At 40.1% G+C, this 24,722-nt stretch overlaps 1 protein-coding gene across 1 annotated transcript; it reads right to left on the bottom strand.

Annotated features, from left to right (window-relative positions):
* Positions 1 to 1,338: 1,338 nt before the first annotated feature.
* On the bottom strand, positions 1,339 to 24,505 carry LOC146499806 (plexin-C1-like). The gene is made up of 16 exons (XM_085138547.1): positions 23,161 to 24,505; positions 22,107 to 22,229; positions 15,394 to 15,528; positions 15,219 to 15,319; positions 15,037 to 15,142; positions 14,793 to 14,958; positions 14,454 to 14,556; positions 11,163 to 11,238; positions 10,782 to 10,820; positions 10,554 to 10,687; positions 7,711 to 7,890; positions 6,577 to 6,685; positions 4,289 to 4,474; positions 4,042 to 4,209; positions 1,820 to 1,916; positions 1,339 to 1,693 (listed from the first exon to the last, which is right to left on the bottom strand). The coding sequence occupies exons 1-16, from the start codon at positions 24,163 to 24,165 to the stop codon at positions 1,638 to 1,640; spliced, it is 2,784 nt and encodes a 927-aa protein (XP_084994673.1). The 5' UTR covers positions 24,166 to 24,505; the 3' UTR covers positions 1,339 to 1,637.
* Between the last annotated feature and the right edge of the window lie 217 nt (positions 24,506 to 24,722).

Below are 24,722 nucleotides of genomic sequence, written 5' to 3'. Positions count from 1 at the left end.
TCCACCACTTCCTTGAGAAGCGGTAATCTAATTACCGTTTTTGCAATAGTAATCCCTTACTTTACTCGTTACTTGAAAAAAGTTATAGAGGCTAAGCCTACGCTTGAAGCCACTGAGGTGGTCGTTAACGGGGGGTGACGCGATGTCACTGGTATGCACGCATTAAGTAAACAGTCCAATAAATCCAGCAGTATGTATCTTGTCCTTTTTGGTCTTTATTCCATATCAACTTCCCATAACAGCGCAACGGTCACAAACTGTTTGCCATCTTACAATTAATGACACACCTGACGCCGTTTACGTGCGTCTACCTTAAATACCTTTACATAATCAAAACAGAAAAAGGTGACCTCTAGCGACCACATAAGGTATTAACCCAAGAATGGCTCCTACAAAAGTAATTGGATTACAGCAACGTTACAAGTAACGCGTCACTGCCCATCTCTGGAGACTGATGACATCCACAAACAGCAGCAGGTCAGTATTATTACTCATGACTTATTACTGGTGGGGATGGTTATCATTATGATACCGATGTTTTTGGTGTCATTGTTAATGACTTATTCTCTCAGTACTATCATAACATACTTGCATGTAGGTATGTGTGTACATGCATTTTGGACTGATAGAACCAATGTTACCCTACACCCTTCCCATTTGCATGTTTTGAAGGGTGTGGTTGTTTTTTTGTTTTTGTTTGTTTTGTTTGTTTGTTTGTTTGGGGGGGGGGTCGTCTTTTCCAATTGCCTTTTCTCTTGCTTCTGTCAATACACACCTTTTCCTGTTGTATGCTCTACAATTTAAAAAAAAGAAAGAAAAGCACACCAGGTCATGGGTCTTTGTCTCTGACCACAGGACGGAGTCAAAGACTCATGAATCTCTGCGGTTATTTTCTCAGCAGTCCACACACACAGAGTGTCTTTAAGTAGTTTTATTGATGGATTTATAGGGCTATTACATGCTATACTATACTGGATACCTCCAAACATGGGTTATTACTAGAGTGCAGCAAAGGACATATCTATGGTCAGCTCTTGGAAATTGTTTTTGACACACAAGAAGTGACCAAACACATGGATGCAAAGTAATTCTAAATGTTTTAGAAGGTCTACCAGTATTATGGCTTTTGATTGTCTTTGTCTCTCAGGTAATTTCATTCATGGAAAACAAATGTGTTGCACATATATCAATATTTATTAAATATACAATTACAGTAAAAATACAATTACTTCATATATGTTACAGCCAAAGACTGTATCAGGAAAGCAGAAATAGTAGAAGCTGATTTAACAAAATAATTCAACACTGTAGGAAAGCTTTTATTTGCACTCCGGAGGAGATTTAGATCAATAACCCCTTTCAAGCATGATGTAAAGTATAAAACAAAATTAATAAATATATACAACAACTGGAACGCACAAGAAACGTTAACCTACAGTATCATAAACTGCCTTGAGTTAAGGTCGAATTATGAGGTTGCCAATCAACCAAAATTGAGAAACTTTAAAAAAAAATTGAAAATAAAAAAATAAATACACCTGAATTAAACAACACAGAAATTAATCCCAAGAGAGGGGAAAACAGACATCAAGACTTCAAATATAATATCACTTGAATACAGAGACGGGCATCGGTGGTCAAAACCCGTTCCTGTCCGAGCGACTCTTCCGCCACAGATAGATGGCCAACAACACTGAAAGACAAACAGTAACAGATTTGACCTGAGCGGAAAAACAAGAACATCTTCAATTTGCAGTAGAAAAGGTTTTCAGGAGTTTTTAAGAAATTGGTTCCAGGTTTGAAGAAAAAGCCAACTTACCAGCAAGAATACCGGGAATCAGCAGGGAAAGTAGTATTGGAAGGACATTGTGTGGTGGAGGATTACTGAGGCTCACTGTCTTGTCACCATACTTTATCTAGAAAACACAAAAACGCATTTCACAGAGGGAAGTCTCACCAGAGCACTGGTCACAGTATTTCCTCTATTACTACTATTTTGAAAGAAATATATCAATTTGAAAACGACTGTAGAGAACTATTGTTATCTCTATGTCTGTTTCATGGTTTTTTGTTTTACTATGTTCGTTCCTTTCATGTCCCAGTTTCATCTCTGTGTCTTGTCTTCACGTTCTCACTGTTTGCTTCCTGTTTTATTTTGATAGTCCCATGTACATTATATTCAGTTTTGCTTACTATGTCTCAGTACTTCAGTCTTCACATGGTCTTTGTTTTGTTCTCCCCACAAGCTGTGTGATCCATGGGTCCTTGTTGGAGGCCAGTCTGTGAGTTACTGGTTTTCAGTCTTACCTGAGCTATTTTGAATAGCGCATTTTGAGTTCTTAAGCAATAAAGCTATTTTAAAATTTGTGTTTGTGAGTTTTGAGTCCTGCATTTTCGTCCCACCCATCCTGCCGCATAGCGAAACCTGAAATAAAAGGATTGATTCTCATTAGCTTTTCCCTCACTTGTTGTACCGTTCAGGTTGCCAGCCCTCACCTGCTGCCTTCCTGGTGGTGCTCCAGTTTCTCCCAGCATCCTAGCCTCTTGCTCTCCTGAAGCTTTTAGTGCGATCCCTGTCTTCCATAGGTCACTTGCAGTTTCACCCCGTCTTTCAGATGGATGCTTATTTTGGTATAGGCTGTTTCTTCTGGTATGCCAAACATGTGGATGTTGCTTCTTCACAATCTTGCTCAAGGTTGGTTATTTTTTCTTGCATCTGCTGTGTAAGGGCCTCGTTAGCTTCTTTGTGCCACTTTCCTAATTCTGTCACCAAAGTTTTGCTATTTGTTCTTGAGTCATTTCCTGAATTTCTCCACATGTCCTTTTCATAGCATAACTGATGCAACTTAGTTCTTTTTTCACTTCGCTTTTGACTTCAGCTTTGAATATTTGTAGTTTTTGTGGGAGACTCTGCATGGTCACTGTGCTGTCGTCATGCTTGTGTCCGTCTGTCTTGTTGTCTCTCTCCATCCCTTTTTCAGCTTGGTTAGCATTTCGTCAGCTTTCTTTGGTTTCTTCTTTTGTTTTCCTCACGCACATGCATCATTTGAACCGTGTCAGTATTTTTTAAAGTGAGTTGTCTTCCCAGTCAGTCACGTCTCCCTGTCACTGTTAGTTACTGTTGTCTCTGTGCTCCATGTTCTGTTTCTGAGCCCTCCTTGTGTTCCTGGTGTCTTGTCTCTAGTGAAGGTTTAGTTTTTCTGTCTCATGTGGTCTCCGTGTGCTATGTGCTTGGGTCTAAGCCTGCCATGTTTCACGTCTCTGTGTCAAGTCTGCTTATGTCTCATGCTTCCTGTTTTACTTTGATAGTCCTTGTTCTATGTCAGTGTATCTAGTTTTACTTCCCTTTGTCTCATTATGTCTGATTAGTCCCAGCTGTGTTTCCCTCCTGTTTCTCATGTGTATTTAAATCCCGTGTTTGCCTTTTGTCACGTCGAACCCTCATGACTGTGTGATTCTCTGTGTGTTCGGTTCATCAGGTTTCCCAGTTTAGTTTTGCATTGTTTATTTATTCAGCAGATAAAGCTGTTTTCTGAGTTTTGCCTACAAGTCTGCATTTGGGTCCTTTCCTGCCTGTCACACACGACCATTTCTTGACATTTTTAAAGGCAAATAGCGCTGATTTGATCTTTTCTTCTGCTAATTGTATTTTAAAGCTCAATAAAAAAAACAGTAATTTGAAAACACACCAGAAATGTATTTATGGTGTAAATTGTTAGCACAGTACTGCACTTCTGAGGACTTTGTAAGGTAATAGAAAAGAAGAAAGAAAGTGTACTTTATTGATCCCTGTGGGGAAATTCCTCTCTGCATTTAACCCATTCACTCAGTGAAGCAGTGGGCAGCCATTGGGCACCCGGGGAGCAGTGTGCAGGGACGGTACCTTGCTCAGGGGTACCTCAGGGTAGCTGTTCAGGGGAATCGAACCCCCGACCTTCCAATCATTTGGCCACCACTCTACCTACTGAGCTATCCCTGCCCCTGCCCCTTTAATAGAGATGTTATGATGTCACATTAATCACACTTAAAAGAAAGATTTACCTTTAAGTCGTAAAATTCTGTGTTGTGTGGCCTTTTAATCCGACAGATAAATGAATCCATCTCTTTACTGGTTTCTTTGGCCTCCAGGATGCAGGGCTGTTCCTGTTTGTCTTGAACGCCCCACACTGATAACTCTTCTTTGGACATCTCCAGGTTGTCCGACTTTTTCTGAAACAACAACAGAAGTCTGACCTTCAGTGAGCTGATGTCATATGTTAGTAGATTGTTTCAACAGAAGCAACATTACCTGTATGGTGACGCGCACATCTTCCCCCGTTCTTATACCCGTGAAGCTGGTAAACTCAGGGTCCGGATAGTAGGTGATGTTTGTGGAGCAGGCCAAGGTTTGATTGGCTACTTTCAAAAACACACTGCTGCTCAAAGTTTTTTCAGCTGCAGGTGTGTCATAGGTGAGACTCTGCAAGGACTTTGACTGTAAAACGCAGAATGTATTTAGTGTGTGGACAGAACAGCAAGCAGATGATGATGTCAAGGTAAACCAAGCACAAACACATTTCCAAAAGAGCTGGAATGCTTCAGTCACCTTATTTTGTTGAGCATAAAGTGCATCCAGAAAGTATTCACAGCACTTCACTTGTTCCACATTTTGTCATGTTTATTCCAAACATTCCAGCAGCTTATTATTCCAAAATGGATTAAATTCACTTTCAAGACTCTACACACAGTGTACCACAGTGACAAAGTAAATGATAGTTGTTTGAACTTATTGCAAATATAGTTTTTTAAATTAAGAATATAACATATACATAAGTATTTCCAGCCTTTTCCATGACATTAAGGCTACGTCCACACGTACACGGGTATTTTTGAAAACACAGATTTTCCGTTTTCGTTTTAAAAAATAATCCCGTCCACACGTAAAGGCAGAAATGAAGGAAAACGCTGCTAGGAACATGCCAAAGCAGCAGGTGGCGATATATTCCTAACCGTGCAGAAATGTTGGCCAATCAGAAGTCTAGAAGCCTCGGTGGGAAAAAGTAAACAAAGCTGGGGCATAGAAGCAGAACCGAGTCATATGTGTGGAGGGACAATAACTGTGTGTGTATATGTAAACATTTAAACACTGCAGAGAGAACAATTAACAGTAACAGTATTGTAGAAATTCATTTCACCGAAACAATAACGTGGCGCACAGTGTGACGTCAAAAAAGGCGCACACCTTTGACGCTGCGTTTTCTCCATTTTTCTCGTCCACACGTAAATGCAAAAACTGAGTTTTTAAAAATCTCCGTTTTCAGTGACCAAAAACGCCGTTTACGTGTGGACGAAAGGTGCAAATGCATAGAAAATTCTGCGTTTGCAAAAATACTCGGGTACGTGTGGACGTAGCCTAAAAATCAGTCATCTGATTTTGATTCAGTCAAAATCAGATCATCTGTCAGATGTTTTTATATCTCGACTGAAGTCCACCTGTGGTAAATTCACTTGGTTCGATGCGATTTGGAAAGGCGCACATCTGTCTATATAAGGTCCCATAGTGGACAGCGCATGTCAGAGCGCATGTAGACCTCTGAGACAGAGGTGCAGATGTGGGGAAGGGTACAGAAAAGATCCCAATGAGCAGAAATGCTGGCCACTTGTATGGAACCACGGGGACTTCATAGTTCTGGCGGCCTGGCCAATCTGAGTCGGGTTATAAGGGCCACAGTCAGGGAGGAGAACCTTCCAGAAGGACAATCATTTCTGCAGCACCTGAAGAACTCTCAGACCACGAGAACAAAACTCTTTGGTCTGATGAAACAAAGATGGAACTCTTTGGCTTAAATGCAAAGCATTGGGAGGAAACCAGCACTGCTCATCACCTGGCCGATACTAACCCTACAGTGAAGCATGGTGGTGGCAGAGTAATGGTTAGGGTTGAGATGAGATGATATACAGTAACATCCTTGATGATAACCTGCACCAGAGCACTCTGGACATCAGACTGAGGGGAATGCTCATCTTTTGGCAGGAAAACAATGCTAAGCACACAGTCAGGATAACAAAGGAGTGGCTTCAGGACAGTCTGTGAATGTTCTTGGGTGACCCAATTTAGCCCAGACCCAACTGAACCTCTCTGAAAATGGCTGTGCACCGATCCTCATCATCCAACCTGATGAGCTGGAGAGATTCCCCAAAAACAGTTGTGCCAAGCTCATAGTATCATAATCTAAAACAGTTAGGTCTGTAATTGCTGCCAGAGGTGCTTCAACAAAGTGCTGAGCAAAGGCTGTGAATACTTACATGTTATCTTTTTGTTTTTGATAAATTTGCAGGAATTCCAAGCAAATTTATTTCATTTAGTCTTTTTTCGGGTAATGTTTCTAGACTTTTAAATGGAAAATGAATTGAATCCATTTTGGAATGAGGCTGGAACAACTTTAGCGCTCTGAATACTTCCTGGAAGCACGGAGCCTTCAGGAATTCTTGACTAAGAAACTAGAAATATTTACTTTTAAGTTGTGTTAAAACTGAGCAGAGCAGAATGTTAGACTGACGTATTCAATTTATAATAAACAGTCCCATTTCTGATACCTGATAGCTGCTGTTTCTGGGAAGCTTGACGTCCTGCTTGGTGTGGCTGTGTACGACTCCTTCAGCAACCTCCAGGTGTGACCCCGTGAGTGTGAGCCTCCTCTTCCCACTGCCAAACACAGAGCAGCATTTATGCAGAGCAGAGAATATGAAAGACTCTTGATCACAGAGAAGTGAGTCATCCTTGGATCCAGCGGATCTCACTGAAGAATAACGAGAAGCTTATTGTTTGATGGACCAGAAAAATAACCATCTGTCTATTTTCTTTCCTGCTAACCTGTTATATTTGTAATAAATAAATAAAACTAATGTAGTTTTCGATTCGGATGATTAACACCACCTTGACTATCTGCCTCAGGAAGACTCCCCACTTCACTAGCTGGACCCACGTCCTCATTTTAGGTTTGACAGCGTTGTAGTAGGTAAAAGTGAATGCTTTGACATGACTTGAGCTGTGGTTTGGGGAAGGCCTCGAAGGGGACCGGCGACGGCTCCCAGGCCAGGCAGATCCCCGTGTACTAAATAGAAGTGAAGAAGTTAAAGAATGGAGAACAAGGACGGAGGGAGGGTGGTGCATGTAAACGAGAATGAACAGCTTGCAGAACTGGGGGAACCAGAAGGTTGTCATTACGATATATAATCTCCAATAAAATGATCTGCAGATGAGTTTGATTTTGATTAATCAGGTTTGTTATTGCACTTCTTCAGAAGATAATTTCTTAGAGACAGTGCGCTCCATATGTCACATTAAATGAGACATATGGAGCGCACATATGGCTGGGGAGTCATGGTTTGGTCCTGCCTTCGCTATTGTGGTTGATATGATATTGATATTCTATTCTATGAGGGTAGGGACGGCCTTAGGCGTCTGGGGATTCCCTGGGGACGTTTTCCCTGGAGTTGTTAATTTGGTTCTATATGATAGTTTGGTACTAAACACTAGTAGTTTTAGAATTTAGCTAAAGGTGGCCTCCTCAAAAACAACTATCAGCACAAGTTTCTTTAATCATAATTGCAAAGAAACTGACATTAAGCAAAGTTTGAGTTCAAACTCTTTCTGTAACCTCGGCTTCTGGAAGTTGTGGATCTACGATCAGCAGTTCTCACTAACGAATTGTGCAAAACTAATTTTACCTCATCCAGCTGCTGCTTGGAGTAATGTTGCCGCAGGATGGCAATGAGCGGTAAGTGATGTTGGCGTCACCATGGCAAGTACCATCTTCTAGGATAACACACACACGGACCACACCTTTGATATCTGTGCTGGGAATGTTGAACGCCAGACTGACGCCAGCGTTGTCCCAAATAGGAGACCTGAGCAAAGACAGACAGACTCAGTGACATCATCACGACATGCAGAAAACCTTGAAACATTGTATAACAATGTTTCAAGGTTTTTTGGGGTTTTGCTAATTTCGTTGTTTGCACCTTAATTTTTAATGCTTAAGTTATTTTATTGTTTTGTGTGGGAGACTTCATTGTGAATTTCACTGCATGCTGTAAACTGCTGTGTTTTTTCTTACTGTGCAGACCAGAGATGGGCAGTAACGCGTTACTGTAATCCGATTACTTTTTTCAAGTAACGAGTAAAGTAAGGGATTACTATTGCAAAAACGGTAATTAGATTACCGTTACTTTCCCGTAGGAACGCTGCGTTACTGCGTTACTAAAACCGTGATTTATTTGCGAGAATGTCTCATGACAGTGACGTAAGCGAGTGCGACGTTCGTGACAACAGCTGTGTGCAGATCAACAATGGATCATATATCGAGTGCAGAGAGAGTATGAGCGTGCAGCGTTTAAAGCGTGGAAGTACTGACCTTACTTTGAGTTTGATTCCATAAAAAGTGACAAAAACATTAGTGTCCGTTGTGCGTGGGAAGAAAACTTCTTTTTACAGCAAAAAACCCCTAAACTTCCAAACAAGCACCGAGTAGCTACGACGTAATGGGAAACTCACAGAGAAACTCGCGGATTCTTCCACTGACCGCTGCACACCTGCACCAGGGTAACCCTCCGCCTACCCCACTCCTGCTTTACAGGTGAAAATAGAGCAACAGGACCGCTAGTCTTTGACTTTATTTATTTTCTGCTGTGTTTTACTTGCATCTATTTGAAAGACTGAGTGTAAACACAAAACATATTTTATTTTATGTGCTGGAATGTGCAGAAAATAGGTTTAAATGTTAAACTAATTTCTTCCAGTCAGAGAATGTTGCAGATAATTAAATTTTTGCTTGATGCATAAAGTTAAAAGATTAAAACTAATAAAACAAGTTTTAAAAAGAGACTTTTCCATTTGATTACATTTTGTATGATGATTATGCAGAAAAAGTAGAATTGGGCTGAAAGATCTATCACTTTATCACCTATTCAGGTTGTAAATCGTGTTTTTAAAAGGTAACTAAGTAATTAATTACTTTTGAAAATAAGTAATCAGTAAAGTAACGGGATTTCTTTTTTGGGGAAGTAATCAGTAATTAGTTACTGATTACTTTTTTCAAGTAACTTGACCAACACTGGTGCAGACAACAGTACATTTCTCCTCCTTCTGTTTTACACTCAGAAAATAAACAATCTGAGTTTCAAACTGTGCATCATTTGTCCTAATTTCTGCAAGCCTGAGTCTAAAAGCTCCAAAGCCAAAAAAACATAAATAAAAATCAGCATGTCCAGTAAAAATGAATGTTTGTTGTCAATGAAATCTTTATCAGTGTTTTTTAAACTCATTTTTAACTTTTTGCCATCGATAAGTGCTGGGTGAGAACTCACATATTCCCAAATTGTACAATATGGGGGTTTGTTACAGAGGTGGGACCAAGTCATTGTTTTGCAAGTCTCAAGTAAGTCTGAAGTCTTTATACTCGAGTCATGAGTCAAGTATCAAGTCTGAAACTTTGAATTTCAAGTCCTTTCAAGTCTTTAAAAGAAAAAGAAAAAAAATGCAATTATATGCTAAAAAAGAGACCACTTATCTCAACACATGATGAAACACGTGAACTTACAAAATATACACAAAGTTATTCTGAAATTGCACCTCTATAAAATGCAGCTCAATTAAACTTAGCTGCAAGAATACTCTTCCTCTGAATGAAAACTGCAAAAGCAGAACTTCCTATTCAGACAAAAACTGCTGAGATTTCCACAGTAAAAAACAAAGAACCATTGCAGTAAATGTAGTGCGCTGTGATCGGCATGTCCTCTCTCTCCTGCCTAGTCTGTTTGTGCACATATGTGTCTGTATGTGTCTATGTCTGAGTGACAGAGTGTGTGCTCCCTGAGTTCAGGTACGGGACCCCGCTCACCATCCACAATTCTGCGATAACAAGCTGCATGTTAGATGCGCTTGTAGAATTGGATTTAAAATAGCATAACAAAAATATCATAGACGTGAAAGCCAAACAATATCATCAATGTAGCCTGGATAACATTTGCTAGTAAGATGAAGTCAGCTATCTTATCATAGCAAAAGAGAAACACCACCTACTGTTCTTTATGCAACTTCAAATGTCGGACAAAGTCTGTGATTCTCTTCTTGCATGTTTTTTGCATATTGCATTTCATTTTTTCTTGACTACTTCGTAGTTTATGTACCTGAAAGAAATTCCTCTTGGCAGCATTTTTGGCTTAAGTGTTTTTTTGTTTTGTTTTTTTAAAAATCTGGTTAATTTGATTGGCTGTGCAACAGCTCATGCACACAGTACGTAGTGTGGTGAATGAATGAATAAATGCTGCACACTTTTTATATAATATACCTGTTAAATTTTAGATTTGGAGTAATATAGCAAATCTTTTCAAGCAAACAGGTTCAAGTCCAAGTCAAGTCACAAGTCTTAGAACATTTTTTCAAGCCATAAAATTAACAACTCGAGTCCACACCTCTGGATTGTAATATGGGTGGAGTTCCCCTGGATTAAAATCTGCTCTTTGTTCAGTTATTTCTCAGCATCATCATAATTATCTGTACAGTGACTCACTCTTTTGGAGTACATTCAGCGTGCGTCTGGATCCTCACTCGTGTCACATAACCAAGGTTTTGACCTGATAACACCGCATGGTTACTCCCATAGAAAGACACCACACTGGGAGTGATGGAGGAGATCTCCGGCCCCTGGCAGTAACACACAAAAATAATCAGATCGTTTAGTTTCCTTCTGCTGACATTATGACCTCTACTGCATGGGGATAATGAGAGTCAGACTCACAGATTTCTTCCCAGACTCCAAATCTTTGCAAGCTGTGTCCTGCAGGAGGGATACAGCACTTAGCATCTGCACAGCACTGTAATCTATCAGGACTGACCTAGGACCTGTTGCAGCTAACGTTAGTTTAGTTCAAAAAGAGGAATAAACAGAAAACTGCTAATAAAAGTATGTAAATCATTGTACTGATGAAGCAATAAGCACTTGGTGAATAACATTTTTCAAGTAAAAAATCGTTCTTTAGCATCTCTGGTGTATGTTTAATTGTTTCATTTTCTACCATCAATCCCATGTTTCTTGCTCAATGTTAAAAGTGATGACTTTAAAATAATGTAGCACAGACTGATATGAAGTATGAAAATCCAGAAAACCAGTCATTAGTACATCAGTCTTTCCTTGGTTAGCCCAGGAACAGCTGTTTTTGTTCCATCCACAACCAGCTTCGATACACTGCGGACACCTGGACAGGAAACATATCGGAGATGAGATGAACAAAATAAAAGGTGTAATCACAAAAAAGATGAGCATGAAGAAGAGACAGGAAACAGCTTTCTTTTTACTCTGACTGTGAGATGTTTCAGTCATTTAAGGTGATCAGACTTTCTGTGGGACTAAAAAAGGACCAGATACAGTAACAAGTCACATTGTGCCTGAGTATAAAACATGTGGACACTGATCTGGTATCATAAACGACAGCTGTGGTTTTGTTATAACAAATGTTTTACTGACCAGTGTTGGTCAAGTTACTTGAAAAAGGTAATGAGTAACTAATTACTGATTACTTCCCCAAAAAAGTAATCCCGTTACTTTACTGATTACTTATTTTCAAAAGTAATTAATTACTTAGTTACTTTTTAAAAACACGATTTACAACCTGAATAGGTGATAAAGTGATAGATCTTTCAGCCCAATTCTACTTTTTCTGCATAATCCATCATACAAAATGTAATCAAAGGGAAAAGTCTCTTTTTGAAACTTGTTTTATTAGTTTTAATCTTTTAACTTTATGCATCAAGCAAAAATTTAATTATATGCAACATTCACTGACTGGAAGAAATTTGTTTAATATTTAAACCTATTTTCTGCACATTCCAGCACATAAAATAAAATATTTTTTTGTGTTTACACTCAGTCTTTCAAATAGATGCAAGTAAAACACAGCAGAAAATAAATAAAGTCAAAGACTAGCGGTCCTGTTGCTCTATTTTCACCTGTAAAGCAGGAGTGGGGTAGGCGGAGGTTTACCCTGGTGCAGGTGTGCAGCGGTCAGTGGAAGAATCCACGAGTTTCTCTCTGAGTTTCCCATTACGTCGTAGCTACTCGGTGCTTGCTCGGAAGTTTAGGGTTTTTTTTCGCTGTAACAAGAAGTTTTCTTCCCACACACAACGGACACTAATGTTTTTGTCTCTTTTTATGGAATCAAACTCAAAGTAAGGTCAGTACTTCCACGCTTTAAACGCTGCACGCTCATACTCTCTCCGCACTCGATATATGATCCATTGTTGATCTGCACACAGCTGTTGTCACGAACGTCGCACTCGCTTACGTCACTGTCATGAGACACTCTCCCAAAAAAAATCACGCATTAGTAACGCAGTAACGCAGCGTTCCTACGGGAAAGTAACAGTAATCTAATTACCGTTTTTGCAACAGTAATCCCTTACTTTACTCGTTACTTGAAAAAAGTAATCGGATTACAGTCTGTCAGTCGGCCCATCTCTGTTACTGACATCAGGTGAGAATTGCAGGTCGGCAACCAAAACACTGCATAGGATTGTTTGACTGTGTCTTATTGCTTTTTACTCGCTGAAAACAGGAAAAATATTTTTAAAATTCCATCTCGTCAGGTTTTCTTGCAAAGCTCATGTTTTAATGTAATTAAGTGTACAATTAAGTGGTCAAAATCTGGTATCCTATACTTCAGTAAAAAACAATTTCCAATAATGATTTCTTACATTAACTTGATATTTCTAACTCAAGAGAAATACACATAGAAAATGCGAGGAATTAAGGGGGGTCAGTAGGAGGGGGGGGAGGGGGGGCAGTGTGAGGAGCTCAGATGATGATTTTAAAAAATGTAAATTTCTCTTGTTTTGCAAACAAAACTGTATGTGAGGGAAACGGAGATCATTTTTGGATTCAGCACCCTACAAAACATAGAATTTACCAAAAATATTACCTGCGTTACTAAAACCGTGATTTTTTTGCGAGAATGTCTCATGACAGTGACGTAAGCGAGTGCGACGTTCGTGACAACAGCTGTGTGCAGATCAACAATGGATCATATATCGAGTGCAGAGAGAGTATGAGCGTGCAGCGTTTAAAGCGTGGAAGTACTGACCTTACTTTGAGTTTGATTCCATAAAAAGTGACAAAAACATTAGTGTCCGTTGTGCGTGGGAAGAAAACTTCTTTTTACAGCGAAAAAAACCTAAACTTCCAAACAAGCACCGAGTAGCTACGACGTAATGGGAAACTCACAGAGAAACTCGCGGATTCTTCCACTGACCGCTGCACACCTGCACCAGGGTAAACCTCCGCCTACCCCACTCCTGCTTTACAGGTGAAAATAGAGCAACAGGACCGCTAGTCTTTGACTTTATTTATTTTCTGCTGTGTTTTACTTGCATCTATTTGAAAGACTGAGTGTAAACACAAAAATATTTTATTTTATGTGCTGGAATGTGCAGAAAATAGGTTTAAATGTTAAACTAATTTCTTCCAGTCAGAGAATGTTGCAGATAATTAAATTTTTGCTTGATGCATAAAGTTAAAAGATTAAAACTAATAAAACAAGTTTCAAAAAGACACTTTTCCATTTGATTACATTTTGTATGATGGATTATGCAGAAAAAGTAGAATTGGGCTGAAAGATCTATCACTTTATCACCTATTCAGGTTGTAAATTGTGTTTTTAAAAAGTAACTAAGTAACTAAGTAATTAATTACTTTTGAAAATAAGTAATCAATAAAGTAACGGGATTACTTTTTTCAAGTAACTTGACCAACACTGCTTGCAGCTGAATTTTTTGGGGTTTTTTTGCAGACGTGTCTGCGCTCACACGTCTGGTGGGACTCGCCGAGACAAGAGGAAAGCAGTCGAGGAATCGAGGATATGTCGACTGTCGTACTTTTCATGTGTCTTTTATCTAATATCTCATTTATTAATTTTATTAATTTCTTATATTTTAGTCTCATGTGTGCTTTAGTCTTGGCGTGCACTTCAGTGACTGCTGAAACATTCAGTCTGCGTTATTCTGCAGGAATTACAGGAAAACAGCTGATTGTCCATCAAGTTGTTCCGACTACAGCTGAATTTAGGAAGCTGTGTTAGTTTACTGTGCTGACTAACAACATCTAACAATACTGATGATGTTGCTCTGGGGAAACTCCAGACCACAGCACATTACGAGTGCTCACTTGATAAAAATTCCTGTGTAAAAAGTCTCTGTACACCTCCAGAGTCCTTTTTGTCTTGACGATGGCTATACGACACCAAAATAAAGACCACTCGCTAACAACGTCTGATACAGTTACAATTATTAAATTTTTCTAGCGTTGGTCATGAAGGTTTCATTCTCTCTGATTTCTAACTGTGACCTGATTGATCTGTCTGATGTGCTGTAGTCTGTCCACAGTGAGTCGTTGAATTATTTCTGATATTGATGGACTTACAACTCGAAACTTGGCGCTCCCCTGATGTTAGAGCAGTCGTTTAACTCCAGTTGTTGTGACAGTGGTGATGTCCCAAGTCTGAATTTTACTGTGACATCAAGACCTGTAAATAATAATAAAAAAACTTATGATGAATGTCAGTGTCTCTGTTATTAGTGATATGTCTGTTTTAATGAGCTGAACCAGTATATAATAATAATAAACAGAGTCAGAGAACCTCTATCATTATTTCTGAGTATAATATATTTTCTTATGTTGGCAAATGTTGCAAATCAATAAACAACTTTTTAGAATTAAAGTGTTTTTAATTCTTGGAATTATTTCTGAAAAGTCACTGACCAACAGCAGGAAGTGTACGATCAGACAGGATGCAGGTGCATTGTGGGAACTGTGGAGGAGGGCTATTCGAAACACAAATCGAGCCGGACCTCGCAGCAAACTGACAGGCAAACCTCGATGACACTTCTTCACCCACAGACAGGTGTGTGTGGACTTTTAGTGAGATCTGAAAATGAAGAACAAAAGTGACAAATAACTGAAAGCCACAAATGATTACAGTCCTGAGTGTGTTTGTAAGCTGCACCTGTCCATTTGTGTCCTTTTCCACTCTGTGGGAAATCATTTTGTGTTGGGATTCATCAGGAATGGACAGCCAGTCTGAATCTGTGCAGTCATCTTCAAAAGTGCAGCTACGAGAAGAAAAAGAAATGATCACCAAGTTCAGATTTGTTTGAAGACGTCAGCTGCACGTGTTGTTTCTCTCACCTGCGTTTAGAGCCACACCACACACAGTATGGATCCTGTGCAGACCAACACTGCTGCAGATTTGTGTACGTGCTGCACTTCGACACAGGAACTCGCTTTATCTAGAACAATAAACACTGTAAAATGCAGCACAGGTGCATGTGACGTTCAGATAATCTGTAAAAAATATAAGTACCTGGTTACTAAATGGCACATACACATGTTTCTGATCCACTGGATCCAGATGTAATTTGGGAAACACTTTGCGGTCATCACTGGTCCTGTAGAGCACCGTGGGACAGCCAGCGCGATAGTTTCTGTCCACAGACAGCTGACAACAAGAAGGAGGTTTTGCCAAGTTTGTTATAAATTTCATTTGCTTCCTTTGAACACTGAGTTAAAACTAATAACGGGATCACACCAGCGCAGAAATAAAAAACAATGTGTAGAAAACACGGCTACTGTTTTAGAGAACTCTTTGTTGCTGCCTAATTTCATCACATCCTCCAACTGTCATTGTGTTGCTCAGTGTATGAGTCAGCGTGACTAAACTTTGATTAGACTAGAATTTGAAACATTTCTGAGCCCATGAAAAATTTAATGTAGTCACAAAATATATTTGGGTCTTAAAATGAAGGTGACGCAGCTTTTTAAATATAAATTAACAGCTTTAATAATAGCTGTAAATACGCTTTTTACATATGAAAAATAGGATAAAACATGAATTCAGGATACTCAGGCGTAAAGAGATTTGTAGAGATGTCATGGTGAGTGTGAGAGTGCAAGGGAAACAAAAGGTGATAAGATATTAAAATGATCAGACACTGACATGAGACCAGTGGAACATGTGGGAGTCCACCGTGAGTCAGCAGCACTGATGTGATAGTTTTTCTGTTTGGTCCCCTCTGCAGACCTGATCACAAGGCACCAGCCTCGAGCATGATCTCAAAACAACCCCCAGATCCAAGTTAAAGAAACCCGGTCTACAAGCTGGTTGGCGGTCATGTTAGAGTGATACCGCCAACTTTTGAGGGTTGTGCAGATTGGGTCATATCAGCACAGACATTTAAAAAATACATTTAATTTTAAATAGTACAAAGACAATAAATCAATTTTTTGAAGCAAAGAAAATGTAATAAAAAAATGAACACTGACCATTATATCCTTTTTTTGAACTGGATGCCAATACATTTTTTTTAAAAAGTTACAAAAACAGGAACAAAATTTAAAAAAAGAAAAATATTAGTGGAACATCTCACAACTCATTAAAAGTTTATAGTGATTAAAACCAGTTCAGAGTCCACTTCTAAGGCCTGTAAGAGCTGTATTGTAGGTTTTACCGTAAAGTTAAACCTGTTTTTGGCTGGATTGTTTTTGACCTGGTCATATTTTGTTTATATTTCAGGTCCTTTTAATATGTCTGCTGTTTACCTCAGCAATACACCACATCTAATTACTCTGGAGGAGGCTGTAAAACTTTGTGAAAGTCCGTTTGGAGTAGGGCTGGGTATCGTCACTGATTTCTAGAATCGATTCAATTCCGATTCACAGGGTCCCGAATCGATTCGATCCACGATTCGATTTAATTCGATTCGATTCGATTTAATTCGATTAGATTCACTTTGATTTGAATCTGGGAAATTCTGACAGTCAGAAATATTATAATTCAGATCAGTACATTTACATATTTTTGTATCTATAAAAAGGAAGCTGACACACCAAGACTTTATCAAAGGTGTGAGCATCACAGCAGATGCCTTTGTGTCAAAGTAGCTGAAGATAAAACACAGAAAAACATGAAGGTGATTTTCCTGTTCTGGGATTTTATAAAACATTTTCTGCAGTACATCAAAAACGAAAGAAAACCATTAATCAACACATGAACATTACCTCTGAAGTTACAGCGGTTTTATTAGAGACATGGCTAAGCATTTTGCATTTTGCATAATTTTAAAAAGTTTAAATTTGTTCAGCATTGAACGGCAGAAATTAGGTTTTATTTTCGGAAGTATATAAAACGAAAAAAAAAAAAACGTCGGCCGACAGCGCTGTAAACAACGGTAGACGTGTGCGTAACAAGCAAGCGAATAATGCAGAAAACAGTACAGAGAGAGAGAGGGAGAGAGAGCGCGCAAGAGAGCGAGCATGCGAGAGAGAGCTGTGCATCGTGGTCGAAGCAAAACAATAAAAGTCAGAGTGAATTCATGACGTTGTTTATGTGAAGCCTAGTTTGGATCTTCTTTTGCTGCTGGTTCGGTCAATATTGTTTGGAGAGAGATCAAACTAACAGCTTTAGAATCAGCGCATAAAGGGCGTGAACACAAAGTGCGGACCGCCGACAGATCAGAATCAGCGCGCTGTCGGCTTTCAGCCCCGACCGTGAGAAAGGTAACATCTCACTGATTCTGATCCGCGGGTCGCGCTGTGTGTTTAAGTCTTTGTGCAGAATCCGTGTTCCTGCTCTCATTTACTGTCTTAGCTGTTTGGTGGTTGTTGAAATTTTGTGAGATTTCACCAGAGATTCTGGCATTTCAGGCAAAATAAATTTTTATTAAAAAATCGATTCAGGATTTTAATGAATCGATTTTACGTTATCCAAGCCAGAATCAATTTTTAATCGATAAATCGATTATAAAAACCCACCCCTAGTTTGGAGTCCATAAGTCAGTAAAGCTCAGTTATGGCAGTGATAATGAGACGAGTTTTTGAGGATATCCTGAACTTTTCTGTAGGCGAGTGCTGCTAGTTTTGCTGCTGTTAGCAGCTGTTAGCCTCTTTTAGCTGCTGTTAGCCTGTTTTAGCTGCTGTTAGCCTCTTTTAGCAGCTGTTAGCCTCTTTTAGCTGCTGTTAGCCTCTTTTAGCTGCTGTTAGCCTCTTTTAGCTGCTGTTAGCCTACATTTGTGAAACTTTCTTTGAAGTGGATCTAATACTGTTGATCTCAGACACTTAATGAATAAATTATAATATGATGTGAGAATGTTATAAAACTGTAAAGTGGGATTTTTAGGACTATTGAGCTTAAATTAACTGGCATAATCTCACCTGATAACCACCTGTTGTTGTTTAGCTGCCACAAATAAACGCGTCATTCTCTGTATTTTTAATGGATGATGTCTAAGTTCATAAGAATGTATCGCTTTGGTTGAAGACGTAATGGCACACTTTCTTGTATAACTGATGAGCACAACGTTCTTTTTTCTATTAAATTACCTAAAAATACTTCGTGTACCTTCAAAAGAAGATAACATAAGGTCTGAGAAAGTGGACATCTTTTATTGTTTGTGATCAGTTCACTTTCTTTGCATGTATGAACACAAATGTCATACTGCAACCATAAGAAGCATTTTATATTGCAATTAAGCCAAATAAAGTATTACAGTTTTTATCCATGCTAAAGGTCTGGGTGTTAAAAATGATGGTGAGGGTAACATGGAGCCTCATGGCAGCATTTCAAATGTTGAAACAAACACTTCCATTAAACTCTCAGATCGATTAAGTAATGTCTCAGAGTGCAGCAAATCTGTCTCCTCCTCTTCTCGTATTCAACCACGAACAGAAATGAATGCACTCATGATCCATGCTGCTTCCTTAGAAGAAGCCGTGCTCTATATAGCAGAATGACTAAGAAGCAGAAAAGAACAGTTTTGCAATAAAATAGAAATATCTGCAGCAAACAGTAGTGGTGCTGAATGCTGAGATCATGGCAACGTTTCAGAGGCCCACTCAGATGTAATGGTGTCATATTTCTAAACACGAATGCTGCAAGATAGTGACCGGAAAAGGAGTCGTGTCATCAGAAACATTTACTGTCTGCCAGCATCCAGTTAGAAAAACACTTTAGAACACTTCACACTTTACTCTGTCGAATTCCTCTAGAATTAAATGAAATTGTTACATTGTGACAATTACACAGTAGTGTAAGGAATTTAAAGTAATGTGTAACTTCAGGTAATATAGTACGGAGCCCCGCAGGGGACATGGGAGAAAAAAAAATTAAGACGGACTCTTGCGAGATCTCGCAAAAACTTTTGCGAGATCTCGCAAAACAAACTCGCAAAAGTTTTAGCCGCATTCTTCGGAGGCCGCCAGCTTGAAGCCGACCGGGAGGTCGAGGCACGATGTGCCGGGAAAGCGGTGTTCCTCCCGGCTGTAGTAGGTCTTGACCTCCCGTTAGCTTCGAGCTAGTGGGTGTCAGATCTCCAAAAATGTCGGAGCACTTTTGCAAATATGTGATGTCTTGTAAACCGAGCAGGTATCTGACGTTTACACAACTACATTCACGCCTCAAAATATCTTAAAAGTGTATTTTGTGACCCAGAAAGAGTAATATTACAACTAAGTAGCTGCCGCCATTGTTGGAATTCAACTTTTGCAAAATCTCACAAAAGTTTTGCGAGATCCCGAGTTTGTTTTGCGAGATCTCGCAAAAGTTTTGCGAGATCTCGCAAAAGTCCGTCTTAATTTTTTTTTCTCCCATGTCCCCTGCGGGGCTTCGTAATATGGAGGAAAAGAGACAAATTAAATGATTAGCAATTTTAAGTAATGCAAAAATAATTTTAAGCAGTAAGTAATTTCCAGGTGTTTTAGTGGAAAAAGATATACAATGTATATAAGACCCCCCTCTGCCTCTCTGTGGGTTGGTGTGTCTGTGTTCTTTCTCAAGATTGGCTCTTCTACAAGAGGCCTGGGAATCTGGGGGCAGTGCCCAGTATCTTAGCTGTGAAGGACTGTACTCTTCTGAACAGAGATCTCTGATGTTGTGTCTGGAATCTACTGAAGCCATTCTTCCAATTTGGGGGTTACAACTCCTAATGCTCCTGTTACCACTGAGAGCACTTTGGTGTTTCTCTTTTTTCTCACTCTCCTTTCTGACCTTGCTGTCTGCCAGGATGTGGCAAACCCAGCGGTTGTTCAAAAGAAAACAACTGCATTTTTTTGGTTTTTTTGCTCCTTGTCAACCACCACATTGTCTGGTTGGTTTCCATTGGATCTTGGGGGACTTCAAGTGGGGCAAAGATCTTCCTGTACACTATCCCAGGCACTTGGTTGTGCTTCTCAGTGTACACAGCTTTCATCTTACACCCTGCTACTTTGTACTGAATAGTCACTGGGGTACCTTTGCCCAGCCTGCAACTTGGGTCCTGTCAGGTGTAGTAGACTCCTACATGATCATGGCAGCACAAGAACAACCATAACTACAAGATCAGAGGCTGTGTCCTTTAAGCTGGCCTTTTTACCGGCTGGCAGGATTTCACTTTGTCTACCTGTCAGTGGTACAGCCTATGCAGGGGTTTGGTCGTCCAGGATAGTTCCTCCTCCTGTTCCTCATTAACATGTGTCTTCAACTGCCGAGGCAGTCTTGAAGCAGTTAGTCTGCAGGGACCACCTTCCTGATGTATTTGAGGATGCTCCATGTTCCATTCTGGCTCTGACACTCGCTGATCCTCACCCTCCCGCTTCCCATTGCTAGTAACATGGAGATATCTGTACATTGTGAGGAGTTTTCGTATTTTGATTTCAGTGGCATCCTCCTCCTCCTATGGCCAGCTTATTATTCTATCTGGGTGTCTAATGACTGTCAGGGCCTATGTATTTGTAGTTTTAATCCCAACACTTTTTACCACTCAGTTGGCTGCTCAGTACATATCTTGTCTACTTGAGGTACTTGACTGTGGCTGACCTTTGTGCATTTCTGTCATGTTTCCTGTTGACCTGTGGGATATCCAAGTACTTGTATCCTTTATGTCTGCTTCTCTGCCCTCTGGCAACTCCATCACCTTCACTCTCTTTGCAATCATTCATCGTACAGGAGCTGACTGATGATCTCTTCACTCCTGAATTAATGTCCGTATCAGCTCTCTGCAATAAGCTGGCTTAGAGGGTTGAGGTCTATGCAAAAGACTCTGCCTGGTCTAAGAGTCTTGGTGCACTGCTCTGTCAAACAGGAGTAGGTGCTTTCATCCTGTTTTTCTTTCTGAGCAAGTGTTCACTTGCCTTTCATGGAATGCTGCTAGGGACTTCAGTTCTTCCAGTATTACTCAGTTTGTTTGTTTTTTATTACTCAGTTGCAGTTCAGGGTGCATCTGTTCCCCTGTTATTATTTCGTTGTAGCTGGGAGAACAGACCATTTATTGTTTATTTCTTCAGCTTAGTGGCTTGAGCTGTGAGCCTTTGTTTGGCAGCTTTCAGAGTCGCTCTTATGTACTTATATTGTACTTCATCTATTCAACATGCTTCTCATTGAACCATTCTGCATCTCGGTAAACTGACTAACATTGTTCCAGACTTCCTTGATTGTGGTTTCAAGCTTTCTTCCCTTCCTATATAGATCTTTGACCTGACACTCATGTGCTTCTCAGATTACTGTGGTAATATGAGCTCACTGTTTCACATTTGGTAGTCTGTCTTGTTTGGGTGGCTACCCTAAGTCAGAGATTCATCTGCTGAAAATCACTCCCCTAACTGACATCAGTAGCATCTATCTAACTTTGTGGGAGTGGCAAGAGAGCTCAGTTAATCTTTGGCTTTATTAGATCACAGTAAAGAGACTATGGCAGAGGAAGGCATTACATGGAGCTGCATCCCTCCATCCATTAAAGCCATTAAGCTACTATTATCATTTATACATGAGCATAAATGGACCCTGAAAGAAAATACTTTAGTAAATATAGTGAACAGTAAATATTGTGTCAAGCAAGCACAATATGATTCTTTAATGATGTGAGTGAGCTCAATACAGGATCTCTGCTGAATAGTTTGTTTTTGTCAACTACATGAAAGCAGGTGGAGGATGATGAGTGATGGAGGAGAATCCAAGCAGAAGGCAGTGTTAGATACGTGACTGTCAGATACTTGATGGTATCTCTAGAAAGTATTTCTATTAACTGATATCTGTTACTTAATACACACCTTAATGAGCTGCCCGTCTCCTGTCCCAATGAAGAAAACCATCCAGCCTCTCTGCCTCACTGCCAGCACAGAGGTCATGGAGATGTGCCTGAAGAGCACCGCCTTCGGTTTCAGGATCTTTGGCTGAAAAACAGGCAACCAGCAGATCGGATATTTACAACTAACTAGAAAAAATACTGAAAGTACCTGATATAGAAATAGCATCTCATTACTCAAAGTCTAAAAAAAAGCCTTGTGGTGTTGTGCCATCAAAGTGACCTCTATTTATTCACTTTGTATTTTTGTCTTGTCAGAAATTTAAGTGCTAGCAAATACTTCGTAGTGCCAGTTGAAAATTAAGTACATAATGTGGCAACATGTCATATGTACTGTTTTAGAAGAATCAATGGAACTAAACGTTTTTATAGATCATTTCTGTTTATATACATTTACTTAATTGAACACTAATTAGATGCAGTTTCACACACAACACATCTCGTCTAAACAGAACGATCTCCCATCCACAGCTGCTAAAATCCAGAGAGTTGTGCTGGTCAGCAGCTGCAGCAACATGGTTTTTACTTACAGTTTGGAAAACGAATATTCTGATAATGAATCAATATGAGGTCCTATGAATGCACAGCACCAAGAAGGCTTAAGCTGGTCTGTATACTTTATGGTTTTTAATAAATCAAACATCATTCATCTTCACACGAACCAGCAGACAACACAACCCTTATTCAGTCATGACTTTTAGTTCATTTTTTACAATATGAGGCGCTGGATTTTTTTTCTGTTTTCTAAAGTCTAAATTTTTTAAACTTTTAATGGAATATTTTGTGTCATTTATTTGATTCGTCGCTGTTATTTTAGTTCCACCATAATTATTTTTTGTTTAGTTATTAATACAGTAGATTGCGCCCCTGCATATATCTTACAGTTGTTGTGTCTTTTTGATGCCACATAACACTTAATACTACTTTCTACTAACCAGAGAAAAAATGGGACAGGTGGAAACAGTTTCAACACCAAAAATAACCATTAAAAAATAAACTTAAGTTATTCAGCGACCCACCGTCACTTCTGTTGGCACAGAGGTGTAGAAGTCTGGATCTCTGTCGGTGTTCGTGCTGTAATCAGGGCTGATGTCAAACAACATCAGCTCGGTGTCGGTGTCTCCTCCATCGATACTGAACACGCCGCTCCAAAGCACCGGCTGCTCCCCCGGGATGACCGAGGAGGCCACGAGTCTGCTGCTGTCACCGTCAGAGACACTGAGAGTCGCGCCCCGCAGAGACTTGAGTGTGTCAGTTTTACTTTTATCGCCTTCGAGCCAAATGAGACGGACTCTGTTTGTTCGAGCTGAGAGCGCGTTGGAGAACAGATAGATGGTTGAACTGATCTGAAACCCGTCAACAAACTCCACATCAGCTTTACTTTGGATCCCAGGTGTGCCTGAAGCTCCATCAGTCACAGAAAAAATACCTTCACCAGGTTTGTTATCCGTATCCTGAAGCTTGACAGCCTGCTGATTAATACCACACTTGCTGTTTTCGGGCTGTTCTTTGTTTTGTTGGATCGCGGTCAGAATGTAAGCGTCAGTCTGAGTTTTCTTCTTCACATCCACCAGAAAGCTGACAGACCTGCTGCTGTTCTTCAGAGGTCCCACCTGGATGTGTTCCCTGTACAGAAGGTTGGAGATGTTCTTCAGGTCCAGAATCTCGCAGTAACCGCAGTCATCGTCAGTCACACCGCAGCTGATCAGAGAGTCGTTCTTTGTGAAAGGCAACAGCACGTTGATGCTGAAAGTTGCGTTCCACTCAGCTGCCTCAGAAACGCGGTAAAACTGGACGTCATCCTGCTGGTTTCCGGTCTTTAAGATTCCTCTCTGGGTCAGACTGTTGATCAGACTCAGGCCGTGGCTCAGCTGGTACAGCCTCTCCTTTGTGGCGACGTAAAGTGTGTTTGAGGTCACGGCGAACTGACGGATGTCTCCATTAAACGTGAAGTCTCCATCCTCCTCCAGGCACAAACCCGGTTCTCCGCAGAGAACAGAAAGCAGAGCGAGCAGCAGGATCATCTTTAACCTACAGCAATACTTCCTCTACACAGCGAAGTCTGGCACGGCACTCTGCTCTCTCTCTCTGACGTCTCAAGACTTGTGCGTAAAAGCGCAGCGTGGGTCTAAAAGCTGAGACGAATACTGCCTTCCGAAATGTCAGAACAAAGCCTGTTCGGCTTTTTTACATCCTGTCAGAAATGATATCTAAGAGACAAGTTAACAGTAGCAGCCTCTCTCTCAGTGCCACGAAGTCAGAAAAAACTAAGGAAGACAAGACACATCCTCTTTCTGACGCGCACAGTTGTCTAAAGTGTGCAACCTTTTAAGTGCAGCACTCTCTCAGTGTCTACTGCAGCATTCAAGTTTCGCTTTGTACACCTACGGTGAACAGGAAGTGGTTCAGCGTTGTATTCTTAAGGCAATAATGATTTCTTGGTTTTCGCTGCACATGTGTTTGTGAGTACAATAGCCAGAAATAGTTACAACTACACCCCCTGTTTCTCTCCCCTGTTTCTGACATTTATTGCTTTCGAGCTTTTTTAAAGTAGTGGATGCAAAATGTAACGCAAACTATT

The sequence above is a fragment of the Neolamprologus multifasciatus genome, chromosome 17, assembly GCF_963576455.1.
Source record: "Neolamprologus multifasciatus chromosome 17, fNeoMul1.2, whole genome shotgun sequence".
Taxonomy (NCBI): Eukaryota; Metazoa; Chordata; class Actinopteri; order Cichliformes; family Cichlidae; genus Neolamprologus; species Neolamprologus multifasciatus.
The sequence above is the reverse complement of the archived record's forward strand: the minus strand, read 5'-3'. Positions and strand labels throughout refer to the sequence as shown.

Coding starts and splice junctions, on each gene's coding strand:
- LOC146499806 (XM_085138547.1), bottom strand. CDS start 24,165: ATGATCCTGCTGCTCGCTCTGCTTTCTGTTCTCTGCGGAGAACCGGGT. Junction 15,529..22,106: donor GAGACGGGCAGCTCATTAAG/GTGTGTATTAAG, acceptor TCTTGTTGTCAG/CTGTCTGTGGACAGAAACTA. Junction 15,143..15,218: donor TGGTGTGGCTCTAAACGCAG/GTGAGAGAAACA, acceptor TTCTTCTCGTAG/CTGCACTTTTGAAGATGACT.